Here is a 12852-nt window from a genome sequence, read left to right as displayed (position 1 = left end):
GGCATGAACCAAGCATGCAATCATATTGTTAGCAGAAACCAAACAATCGTATTTAGTTCATAGGCAGTATAAAAGAAATTAATGGGTCAGGCTCCTGCCCTCCATTTATTAAGACTTGATAAGAGGCACAAAGAATGCCAGAGAAGCAGAGCTGTCTAATGATATGGAACATATCAAAGAAAAGATGGTATCTTAGATTTGCATATCATTTTTATAAGATGAGGTCTAGAACCTTGCAACTGCCCCCGGATGCTCTTGTTCATGAGGAAAGAATTTTGGGTAGGTGACCTAACTGATGCTGATCACACCTAGAAATCCACATAGTTGGTTCTGCTGGCATCTGATTGACGGAAAGGTTTGTGGGTGGAACAATCAGGGATACGTCCATGGTTTTAGCACCCCATATGATATGAGTCTCATATCATTGAGCCCCCACTGTCTCAACAGAGGACAAAGCATGAAATAGTGGATTAGTGGGTGACCTATGAGCTGGTTCTTTTGTGTGATTGCCAAGGCCCCACGTTTCATCATGCTAACAATAATAAGGTCCTCTAGATAGAGCTCTCATCTCTAAAAGATATCCATGTGAAGGATTTAATGATGATTAAGTTCGTGATCCTCGATCAAGCAGAAACAACAGATAAAAAAAGAAAAGAGAAAAAAAAAAGAGAGAGACTTTCATCAATGCTCAAGAATAATACCAAAGAAGAACTGAATCTTTCATATCATAATGACAGAACAATGCAAACATGTTTCTAAAAGACAAAAACTCCAAGAAACAATCTCCAGACACTACAATTTTCTTACAATCATCTCATTGGAGGTTCAGAAAATTTATACACAAGCCATCGATCTATAAACAAACAAGCAAACAAGCGAATACTAGAATCTCTCTCTCTGCGCCTCCTCCTAAACTAAATTCAGTAGCTCCACAGAGACTCGTCAAGGTGCAGAGGCCCAGCTGAGGTAGATGGGACTTCTTGACCGTCAAAAGTCTGCCTACTCATCTCCTTGTCAGACAGAGCCGAAGAGATCTCAGGGTTCATGTCAGTGGTGAGACCTGTTTCCTGCGAAACACTTGGCATCTCCCTATCGGTCTTGCAGCTCTGTTTCAGGCCATACCCATTACTCTCCAGCAACCGCACCAAACTACCACCAGAGTGCAGCATGTTGCCCAAATTCGGAGCCCCTTGGCCGGCATACAAGGAGCTTGGCAGCGACACCTTGGAGAGAAGCAGCGAGGGCGGCGGTACCTCCGAAGGATTGGCGGAGGCAGAGAGGAAAGGGGAGTTGAGGTACTCTGCCAGCATCTCCTCATGGCCTTTCGGACCCTCCACTGCATTGGAGAAGCAGGTCACGTGGGCCGGGTCAGATACCGATGAGGCCTTGTTCTTGCTGGTGAAGGGAATATCCATCAATGGTGGCAGAAGAGAAGTGCCCAATTCATCTCCGAAGGATGATCCCACTCTCACCAGCCCCATGGCTTTCTTCCCACTTGAATTCTTTTGGAACACCCTACATATCACCCACTCATTCTATCCAAACAGTAAAAGAAAACACAATAGAAGTCATCAAGACAAGTTGAGGATTTCAGATGCTCATAGACTACAAACAAAGGTGACGCAGAGAGAGTGCAAGCTACCTTTGCAGTTTTGGGGAGGTTGTAGACAGAGTACTTCCCCTCCAGTCTGTATTCATGCATGATCCAATTGGACTTCTCTCCCTTTGGTGCCCTGCCTCCGTAGAAGACAAGGGTCTTCTTCATCCCAACTAGGCTCCTCCCTCTGTGGATCGCCCTGTCCTTTCCTGTTGCTTTCCAGTAGCCAGCCTCAGTGGCCCTGTTGGTCCTCAAACCAGTTGGGTACTTCCTGTCCCTCGCACAGAAGAAGTACCACTCTTTCTCTCCCATTTTTGCTCTCCCTAGAACCCCAAACGCGTATAGATTTAAGAAGACAGGACTTGTGAACCAAAAATCTAAGACAGGGACTCGAGGGCTCAGGGAAAGCTTACAAGGCAAATCCCATGGCTCGCACTTGTTCAAGTCGACCTCTCCGATTGCTCCCGCGTTGAAGCTGGCGTCCATGACCTTCTTGCAGAGGTAGTGCGTGATGAGCTCTTCGTCGGTGGGGTGGAACCGGAAGCCAGGCGGCAAGTCCATGTGTTCCTCTCCCTCGTGAAGAACCACAACACCATGTTCCATTGCCTTGTGATGTGCTCTGTTTTAATCACCAAGTTGAATTAATAAAACGGACTCAAAGTAGTTGCAATCAAATAAGAAGCTCTCTTGTATTCTATAGCATGCAATAGACTAGGCATCAAAATAAACTCTTTTATTTGCGGCGAAAATTAAAATAAACTCTTTATAACCACTAATTTTAGACAATCCAACAAGAAGAGAAAAATAAGAGATTAATTACAAACCTAGTACATGATCACACAGTGGCTAATGGAGGGCCGTCACCCTCCCTAGCCTCTGTTTTAATTCAAAAAAAAAAAAAGAAGTACATAATAACAACAATAGAAAATTGAATACAGTACATGAAGATATCAGGTGGCGGGAGGAAGGGTAAGAGAGAAGGTACTTGGAGATGAGAGCCTCTAATCTTTGAGAGATTGAAAGAAGTCGTTAAGGAAAATTACGTTGGGGGGGAGATGGCCCTCTCTTATACTATAAACTCTTGTTTTCTGTAGAAAGAGACGTGACCTGCAAGGCACCATGCTACACAGTTCTAGCTTCCTTTTAAACCCCTTTAGCTATTTTATCTTCCCTTATCGTTATCCTAGAATTAACTCATTGACCTGACCAGATGTTGGAAACAGTTTAAAGGGTTACCACACATGGGTTAATTGACTCGGTTATTTACATTGTCATGGCGGTGCAATATTAGTTAGATTATACAGGCAAATAATGCATCTTCCCAAAGTTTTAAATAATTTTTTATTTAATCATGTTGTTAATTTTTATCAATTGTGATTCAATGGAGAATTTTTTCAATTCGTTCAACTTGAATCTCTTTAAAAAAAAAATTAGAGAAAGATGAAAAAATTATGAAAGTAGAGTTTACGTTCTCTTTTCTTTTATTAATGATCCATTCCTTAAATGAGATATATAGCCCCTATTTATAGTAATGATGAGGTCCTCCTTTTCACAACCCGAATAGGGTTCCTCTCCTATTTCGAATAGAAGTAGATCTTTAAAAATAAATATGACTAATATAATGAAAAACTAAAATCCCACAAGATAAAGATCACAACTCCTATAACAACTTTGCTTTCTGTTGCTCCACTTAATTCTTCTCGAATTGAAAGATAACATCCGATCAAAGTCTTTCCTGAAAAGAAATTTTTTAGTTTAATCGACTTGTTTCGTACCATAAAAGTTAGAATCTAATCCCATGCTAACCCCTAGGAGGTTAGCCCTAAATTATAGATCTCAAAAAAAAAATTAATTTGAAAAAAAATCATCTTAATCAGACACCTTATGACCAAGTTATGACCTTCGAAAGTTTGGCACAGAATTCAGCTTTCTTATAGGGTAAATCTTACTCCTAAACCCTATCAAATCCTGCTTGTAGTGGCCAAAATGATTCATGTCAAGTATGATGATCCTCATACATATCTGTAATGGCTAAAATAATTCTCATAGAGTATGGTGATCCTTTAGAATATCTGCAGTGGCCAAAGCCACATCAACTTTGGTAATTCTTTTTGTCAGGGCCGGCCCAATTTTTAGGCGACTGAGGTGACCGTCTAAGGCTCCGATCCAAAGAAGACCCACTGCAGGAAAGGCCTCAAAGAATTTAAAAAAAAAAAAAAGAAATTGAGCTCGCTTTAGGCTCCCAAATACATTGGGCCGCTCCTGCTAACTGTAATCCAAAGCATTGCATTGGTTTCCACATACAGCTCATTGTAACTCAAGGAAGGTTAGAAGCATGCATGAGCTGACCTCTCCTATAAAATTTGAGTTTGAGCATAATAAGATCAAGCCACAGGGGTTGAGCTGCAACGATTGGCTTTGATAAGGTTGTACTGTTTGAGGTATCATTTCCTGGTTATTGATGTAGATGGTTTATCTGCAACCGATTCTTTAATGAACTTTTTATGGGCACATACGGGAGGTTTGGTCTCATAGTTCCCACCAGCTCCTCAACCATTGTCGCCTACCTTACGACTTCACATCATCTCTCCACCTTTTTATTATTTTTTCCTCTCGTTTCACGCACGGCAGGACATCACCAACAAACCATCTTGTCACCACCCCAACGGTCTGAATGGCCCCGTGGCTTGGCGTCATGATAAAGGTGGCAATCCACTATCAGCAAATTTTTTAGCAGGTCAGTGCAAAAAAATTGACTTTTTTTACTTATGTCGCTCAAAATTATCAATAAAACCTCTTAATTTCTTTTAATTCCTTAAATAAATCTGATCAAAACTATTTTCTCCTTGAACATTCATTCCATGGATATTCTTCTTCAATAGCAAACCATAGTCAAATTTCCGGAATCGCCGATAGTTACTCATGAGCCTCAAGACTATTTTTATGGAAACTATATTTTGATACCCCATATCAGTCCGAAAGTTTCATGTTAATATAACTCTCCTTTTGCCCTTTTACCATTACCTCATCTGCATCATCTCATCCCCTCTTTGTTAAGCCAATATTGTTGATCCTCTCCATTATCACATATTTTTTTTTAAGAAATATATATATATAATATTTATGATCAAAATAATAATTATGCAATACATGGTTGTCGGTCCCACATGATGCTTGAACTCAAAAGTGAAAATTGGCTAAACTATGATGCCCTGAACCATAACAAAATAACAAATTGGTCGTTATCAATTGCATGCATTTTTATTTTTTATTTTTTTTCTTATAGTGTGACAATAAGTTATTTATTGTTTAATGTTGGATTGTCGCCAGAAGAAACAGACTGCCACATGGATGGTGCTTCCCTGATGTCCTCTATAATTGCAATCCGATGCAAGGAAGCACCGCTTTCCATCATCATCTCTAACTGAAACCCGTTCCAAAATGACGACATGGAAGCCACACTCCCTCTCCGAGTCTAATTTCTTACCGTAGAGACGCTTTCCCTTTCTAAACTGCGCCAATGATGGCGAGACGCGTGAGGGATTTGGTCACTTGGGAGGAGTTCCAAGCGTCCGGAGAACCATCCAAGGGTGAGCCGACTGGGTCCCGACGTCCATATCCAGCCAGCTCAGCAGTCAGCACTTCCTGTTAAAATATTTAAAGGAGAAGAGACAACAAGAAAAATCGATTAAAAAAAATAATTTCATTTCTCTGTTCTAAAATATTCAGTAGAAAATAATATATACTGATATAAGATTATGCTAATAAAGAAAAATAATGCTCGCTGATATAAGTTGTTATGTGATCCCTAAAATTATTTTAATAAAATTGTGCTAACAAAAAAAATAATACTGACCGATATAGAAACATGCTAACGAAAAAAATAATATAGACTGATTATCGATTGTTAAGTGATTTCTAAAATTACGCCGATCCTCTCACTTAGAAACCAGCTACCTACCTACCATGCGTTTTGTCCCATTTGTGTAAACATGAGTTGGCAACGTTTAGCTGAATGGAGAACATGCAGAAATCGAACCCTAGTAGAGTGGAGCCCATAAGCATTAAGCTAAGCCAATTGGGAAGGAAGTACATCGCCCTTTTACCATATAACATCTGCATCCATAGCAGCTGAGGCCAACCAATCTGCTACTTGATTCTCTTCTCTATAAATATGTGTAACTTGAATCACCCAAATGACTTTTCACATCTGTAAAATATCTAGGAGTAGAGCATTTAATAGATGTCAGGAATACTTGTTTCGAATTCAAGTAATAACTGTGGCGGAATCTCCTTCTAGCCACACTTGGGTACCTTTAAATTTGAACACCACCAAGCACAAACCCATCCAAGCTGCTGTTAACACCAGGATGCAGTAAGAAGCGTTTGATGTTATTGTATTTGTAGTGGATCTATATCTGGTGCTCTTATACTCGTTGGAGACTTCATGTAAAATCAAAGAAAACCTATAAAATAGACAAATATTTGGACGAGATGCACCACCTAGGGTATTTTCACAAAGATAATTATTTTTCTACTATGCAGGTGGATTTTATGAAAGTTATCGTCCCAAGATACAAAGTCCACATAGTTTCTACATTTTAGGTTGCACCGCGAACTATAGCAGATCAATATCCGTACTTGTTGATTTGTAAGAGAGAGAGAGTTATGGTTATAATGATAAAGAGGAGAAGAAGCCCATCAAAGTTTCCAACTTCCTCTTAAGAGAGGAAACCAAGCATCGTGGTTAAAGAACCAAATGGAAAAGAAGAGATTATTTTGAAAATAAGACTCTAACAAGTATGCTTTCATGTAGTGTCCTGGTTGGAGATAATTCTGAATACAGTCAATTGCACCAGGCATATGACATGAGCAGATAAGTGGCTATTTATTAGTATGAGTTTTCTTTTTACGTACCCTTAAACTAGCAATATCTTATCAGCATATGGTGAATCTAAATCAGAAAAATCTTTTCAGGTCAATAGGAACATCGACTTTTCATTGAGGACTATTTTTCATCCTATGTATGTTTGATAAGCACATTGCATGTCTTGAAATAAGCACAAATGTATTAGGATGAATGTGAATCTAAAGACAGGTTATCTCTAACTAGAAAAATGTAAATTTACATTTTGAAGGACTAGCAAAGATAATATAGTTTTTTTAATTATTATATTGGACTTATCTTAGTAGTCATATAGATTCTAGATTTTAGTATATTTGAGTCCTGGACCGTGCATCTCCAAGTATTCAAATCTGTGTAATTATGATATGCAAATTTTTTTTTTGATTATAAGCTTGTTTTATCCATGTAATAATTTTTTTTTTGTGAAAACGGCATTAATATAGCTTTTACATGGGTACAGCCCGCCAAGTCGGAAACAATAAAATGATACAAAGAAGAGGGAATCTCAGAGGCGCTAGTCTAAAGAAACTCTCCGGTGTGTCGAGCAACGTAAGAGGCGACCTTAGCTGCGATTCTGTTCGCCCCCCATTACACATGTACGGCCTGTAAGGAAGTCAACTTTCTGACCAGTCTGCGAATTTCAAGAATCAGTGAATGACCATCTCCATATCGATCAATCTTCCGTATCCAATCGATCACCGTAGAAAAATCCCCTCGAGGTATATCCTGTCTGCATCAAGTACCCTCCTCGCATAGAAGATGTCCTTCCATGCTGCCTAAAGCTCCACCTCAATGATAGTCAAGTCGAGGAATCACCAACCAAAAACTTTTTTTTATTTTGAAAAATGGAAAAAGAACTCTATGCAGAACCAAGTGGGTACCTGTTTTTCCACTAGGACGGTGGAGCTGACTCATACAAGTTGATGATGTGTCTGTGTGGCTTCATCAGAGTGGTTCTATCAATTTTTTTATTATTATTATTCTACTCTTGTAATTAAGAGGCGGCGTTTTTCTCTTGGCTGAGGCCCTCGGCCCGGCATGAGGAGGGAAATCCCAGACCCAGGAGTCAAAGACTGGGGCGAATACCAGAAGTCTCCACTAATTGATGGGAATAATATTGATTAAAAGCTTAGTCTCTCATGGCCATCTGGTCAAGTCATCAAGAATCCTAGAATTTGATCGAAGCGATGGCTTATATTCCCACGGCATTATTAGGATTGGAGGACGATAAATACTGGGCTTCCAAGTAGCCGCCTGGCCTAAAGCTAAATCCTTCCCACCACAGAAGAGAATGTGGTACTATAAGAAAATATAAAATATATAAATAAAATCTATTTTATGTTATTAGTTTAAGTTTTTAGAATAACTGATGATTTTAATATGCTTTAAGTTTGAATCTTATCTCCATACTTTTTAACCCTATTATTTTAAAAAAAAAATTTCACATGTTGGGCTCACTTAGAAGTACTTTTAACATGGTGTCCTTGCTTACTAAGAAGGAAACATGGTAATGTAAGAAAATATAAAATATATAAATAACATTTATTTTATTCTATTAGCATAAATTTTTGGGGTAAATGGTGATTTCAATATATACTTTCTTTCTTCTTCTTCTGAGTTTTTTTTTTTTTAACCCAAATGTAGTACCCTAGAAAGCATGTCCAACATTTTTTAAAGGGGGTGCTTGGCAGGTCAGCAACCGGATGGTTCTGTTGAACGTGAGCCGTCCATCAGAAGAAGAATGGCTAGTGTTGGATACTTTATATGACACCTGGTATGCTGTAAGAGGACGATTGATAGCTTTTAGTCCCACATCGGATACGGGAAGACGAGGTAGGGATGGCTCGAGATATAAAAACGACACCTTGGAATGAGCACCGGCATCTTTGCGCTTGGGGCAATGACGCAGCTAGTGAGGTTATAACCGAGGCGCGTCAATTGCTGGTTGAAAACTATTTCCAAACCCCCTCTTTGGCCTGGGTTCGGCCCTGCGCCATTGAGAATTTCTGGAAGGGCTCCCTCTAACCCAGGGTAAAGCCCTACAATTCTGTAATTCTAAATGTTTTGCTCTTAACATATAGAGGAATTAGCTTGCAGCCAACAACCCCTTCAGTACTGTATATAAGTAACCTTAGACTCAGGATCCACGACATCATGGAGTTGTGCTTACAAGCTGTTTGAACAAATCTCCGAGTTGCTACTCTTCCTCCATGCCTGCACCAAGCTCTTGTGGGCCTTTGCTGCAGCCCAGTTCCATGGAATGATCCTGAAGCTTGGGTTTCTCTCATTTGTATACAAGCAAATTGTGGAGATGGGGCGAATTGCTAGTGCTCTTTTTGATGAATCTGCGAGAGGGGATGTTGCTGCTTAGAGCTGCTTTCATTGCAAGCTATGCGAGAAGAGACGAATTGAATGTTGCTCATCAATTGTTCCATGAGTCTACTTGCAAAGATTCGGTCTCTTGGAACATGATGCCACTTTGGAAAAGGCAAACGGCAGCATGCCATTATAAGCTTATTACTGCTGGAAATTGTTCTGACCTAGATGCCGAGTCAGGGGTTGTTGGAGATCCTGGTTTGTCTGTCCTTTCGGTCGAAGAGATCGGATGGAATTGCTATACACCTCCATGACGATGCTTTGAAGCATTGCTGCGCTCGATTAGCGGTGATCCCGACATCAAGCATCCACGGGTCGGCATTGGACATTAGAGGAACAGTTTCAGGCGGCGGGGATGGTTTCTCCTCATCTGAAATCCCTCCTCTTTCTTAGGATATGGAACCCGCACCTCTATCTCGGTACTGAGGGCCGTCCTTAGCGGCCCTCGGTACCTAAGGTGTGGGAAGTTGAGGGATTTATGGCCGGGGGATGGTTTCCCCTCCACTGAACCCCTCCCTCGAACAGAGAAAGGATATTTCATTTCAAATCCTTTTCTTTAAAGAATTCAAGCCACCATTGCATTTAATGGACTTCAAGAACCCATTTAACGTAACAAACTATAGGTATTTGGGTAGTATGAAGCGTCTTACCATGCATGTCTTCATGGATTTAGTAGATTTTTGGGTGCTCCTGCATAGTTCTTTCCTGAATTGAACCATTGAATATAGGAGAATAAAAGATCTTCTCCAACCATTCAAGAGGGCTAGTTTAATCACTAAAAGTTGTTAGCTAAAGGATGGGCATACAAATGTTGTATGAAAATGGCATGTAGTTCCAAAAATGCATTTAACATATGAAGGCTTGCTGTGTAATATATGTTGCTGGAGACTAAAAAATAGAAGAGGACTTTATCAGCATTGTAATTCAACAATGAAGAACCAGTTGAAGACATAAATCCACCATTCATGCTTCAATGAAGACCGGAAAAAGCTTAAACTTGATGGTAAGTGTTTAACGATCCATGCAATCATAGTAGTTCCAATGGGAAATAACTTTGATGATTATGACAGATGATATCCAATAAATCAGTTAGCAAAGAATATGAGGTAGATTTATGTATATATTTTATATTTTCTTACACTCCCCCTTATATATGGGCCGGATTTTTCTTTAATGGGTGAGCCCAACATGTGCAATTTTTAATAATGAGGTTAAAGAGTGCGGAGACAGAGTTCGAACTCAGCTCTGATACCATGTTAAAATCACCACTTGTCCCAAAAGCTTAAATTGATAGAATGAAGTAGATTTATTTATATATTTTATATTTTCTTACAGAATGTTAGTGGTATAAGAAAATGGTGCATATCTTTCATTCAACTTAGTCATTTCTTCTAAACTATATAGAGACTAACTCGTGCTTATGTAAAAGGCGAGCAATACACCAAGTAGTAAATCATTAAAACATATCTAAAAAGAAGCTACATATTTCTTTTTTAAAAAAATTAATGCTCATGTTGCTTGACAAGGACCTAGGTTTTTTTCCCCCATTAGCAATCAAAACCAATTATAACAAACAACCAAAGTGATCCAATACTTTCTTCATAGTGCAGAAGATTGCAGCAACAGGTATACTTTTTCATTTTCTTGACCATGCCATCCTCTTCTTCCACTTGATGTATATCATTAAATTGTCCAAATTGAAGAAGGAAGATATTTAGATTTCCTTCTTTTTGATTCCTCATCTGCAAAGGGTTTATTGCATTGAGTAACTAATTAATCCTAAAAGTCACCAACAGAAATAGCACACATCCCCCATTTTGCATCATGTGCGTCCAGTTTAAAAATTATGAGACAAGGAGAGAGGAAGATGATCTACCTCACTAATGCGGGACTAATCTCTCTGGAGACATGAGCACCAGGATGCCGTCCCAGGTCCAATATTCATACATCAACCGAAATGGAATTTGGAACGAGCAAGCTCACGAGAGTTTTAAAAAATCGTCACCTCTTTTTTCAACTTTATCTTTTAGATAAATTATAAAAATTCTTATAAGATTATAGATAAATTATACTTCCATCTAATAATTCAAAAAATCTACGCTTATCTTTTGAAGCTTTATTTTTATCTAACAATTTAACAAAATATTAGTCAAATTATTAATCTTTAATAGAACCTAGGTGCTGCATCAGGAAAAAAAACCCTGACATGATAGATCACATCCAATAATATAAGAAAATTATGGCATCATTATTTTTATTTAAGAGCAATTTGATTTTTCATATAAGATAAATAGTTTTACGAACGCAGTTGCCTTAATTAGTATAAGTGTTAGTTTTATAAATTACTAGGTGCAAGTTTAACAAAACCAGGGAGGGAGGGGGATATGTTTGTCACTAAACTATTTTTTATTGTTAGTTTGAGAGTCTGTCACTGTAAAAAAAAAAAGTTTGAATGACCGAGATGTTCTCAATTCCTTGACCCTTATCCGGCTTAGCCAAGTTTCCTCCCATTTCGATTTCCTCTAAAGTATAGAAAGAGAGGATAAATACGTAACACGTGGCAGAATGCTAGGAACTTAATACCCAACCTTCACTTTCCCCACGCTTCCACCACCAGTAGCTGTTACCTTGCAGAGAATCCGAACGCAATTCATCAAGCTAGCTTCTTCCTCCAATGGGCAGCTACGCGAAGCATATGATCCTATTCCATGCGAACATCACCAAGTCCCAAGGTGACCGCCATCATCGCCGGCTACAACAAGCAGTCCATCCAATATCCTCAACTCGGGCCGCCGAGGAGAAGCCGAGGACGAGGCGGCGGTGGGCTCTGCTGTTCACGGTCATGGCAGCCTCTCCGACGCCGGGGTTGAGGCGACCGCCACCGCCGGCCCGGGCGCAGAGCTGGGGCACGCATTCGTTCCTGAAGGAGAAGTACTTCCAGCCGGGGCTGACGCCGGAGGAGGCGGCGGCGAGGATCCGGCAGACGGCGGAGGGGCTGCGGGAGATACGGCACATGGTGGACACCATGTCGTGGCGGTACGTGATGTTCTACATCCGGCTCAAGGAGGCCTACCTCGACTCCGACCTCAAGAACGCCATGGCCACCGTCCCCGACGCCCGCCGCAAGTCCTACATTAAGACTGCCAACGAACTCGTTGATAGCATAGCCGAGGTTAGTAATGGAAGCCAAGCCCCCTCCTCTTTCTCTCTCTCTCTCTCTCTCTCATTCTGAGAAGCAAAATGAGATGATAAGATTCCAACGGTCCTCTGCAAAGCGGACGGTCGACATCTCAAACTTGTCAGCGTTGACTGAATGGACGGCTGAGATTGAGTGGATAGCTAAGATCATATGAATTGGATGGTTGGGATTAGAAGTTAATCAAGGTTTTTTTTAAAAAACAAAAGATAGGTTTACTGTTTATATAATGGGTGGATTGATTAAGATCTTGCAAATAAATCTAAAAATATTTTTTTAAAAAAGATAGGTTTATCGGTTGCATAATGGATGGATAGTTAATATCATATAAATATATATACGTATAAACCAATTCAAAAAATTTTGATGGTAATTCTTATTTCTTCTATAATCTTGTTTGTTGTTCCTACAGCTCGACCGTTATGTGAGGTCTCCTAAGGTATATGAATCCTACCTCTACTACGAGAAGACACTTAAATCATTGGATGAACTGATAGCAATGCTGGCTTGATTATGGGAGACCATATGCGCTGAAGTTGGCTACGTTGTGTGAGCTGAAGGTTGAATGAAAAGCAATGAATGGCCTACCAAAACAAATCTGCAGCAAAAGAGCCTATATTGTTCGATGCAAGAGACTTTTGATGGAGCTTGCAGCATCGGGTTGTAGCTTTATCAAGGTGTATTTAAGGGAAGACAGCATTTTTTTCACTTCATGCCTTCATTATGTTGTAGACCTTACTTCTTTGGTGTTAAATTTTCTAATTTGCAGAAAAATCT

General features: G+C 39.7%; 2 protein-coding genes and 1 non-coding gene across 5 annotated transcripts; 2 read left to right on the top strand and 1 right to left on the bottom strand.

The window, feature by feature from the left end:
• Positions 1–695: 695 nt before the first annotated feature.
• LOC103716378 (NAC domain-containing protein 100-like) lies at positions 696–2689 on the bottom strand. 3 transcript variants are annotated; one of them, XM_008804347.4, is made up of 4 exons: positions 2583–2689; positions 2011–2216; positions 1643–1920; positions 696–1535 (listed from the first exon to the last, which is right to left on the bottom strand). In XM_008804347.4, exons 2-4 carry the CDS (start codon positions 2198–2200, stop codon positions 921–923), a joined length of 1083 nt encoding a protein of 360 aa, XP_008802569.1. In that variant the 5' UTR covers positions 2201–2216; positions 2583–2689; the 3' UTR covers positions 696–920. The 3 variants fall into 3 exon arrangements, with proteins under 3 accessions (XP_008802569.1, XP_038990253.1, XP_008802570.1); XM_039134325.1 differs by lacking the exon at positions 2583–2689 and adding an exon at positions 2539–2557; XM_008804348.4 differs by lacking the exon at positions 2583–2689 and adding an exon at positions 2422–2556.
• Positions 2690–8385: 5696 nt separating this feature from the next.
• On the top strand, positions 8386–8542 carry LOC113463339. Its single transcript, XR_003387441.1, has one exon. It is a non-coding gene; the product is annotated as a U4 spliceosomal RNA (small nuclear RNA).
• A 2909-nt stretch (positions 8543–11451) lies between these two features.
• On the top strand, positions 11452–12849 carry LOC103716380 (photosynthetic NDH subunit of lumenal location 2, chloroplastic). The gene is made up of 2 exons (XM_008804349.4): positions 11452–12051; positions 12488–12849. Exons 1-2 carry the CDS (start codon positions 11554–11556, stop codon positions 12584–12586), a joined length of 597 nt encoding a protein of 198 aa, XP_008802571.2. The 5' UTR covers positions 11452–11553; the 3' UTR covers positions 12587–12849.
• The last annotated feature ends 3 nt before the right edge of the window (positions 12850–12852 follow it).

This window comes from Phoenix dactylifera, chromosome 15, assembly GCF_009389715.1.
Source record: "Phoenix dactylifera cultivar Barhee BC4 chromosome 15, palm_55x_up_171113_PBpolish2nd_filt_p, whole genome shotgun sequence".
Lineage (NCBI taxonomy): Eukaryota > Viridiplantae > Streptophyta > Magnoliopsida > Arecales > Arecaceae > Phoenix > Phoenix dactylifera.
The sequence above is the reverse complement of the archived record's forward strand: the minus strand, read 5'-3'. Positions and strand labels throughout refer to the sequence as shown.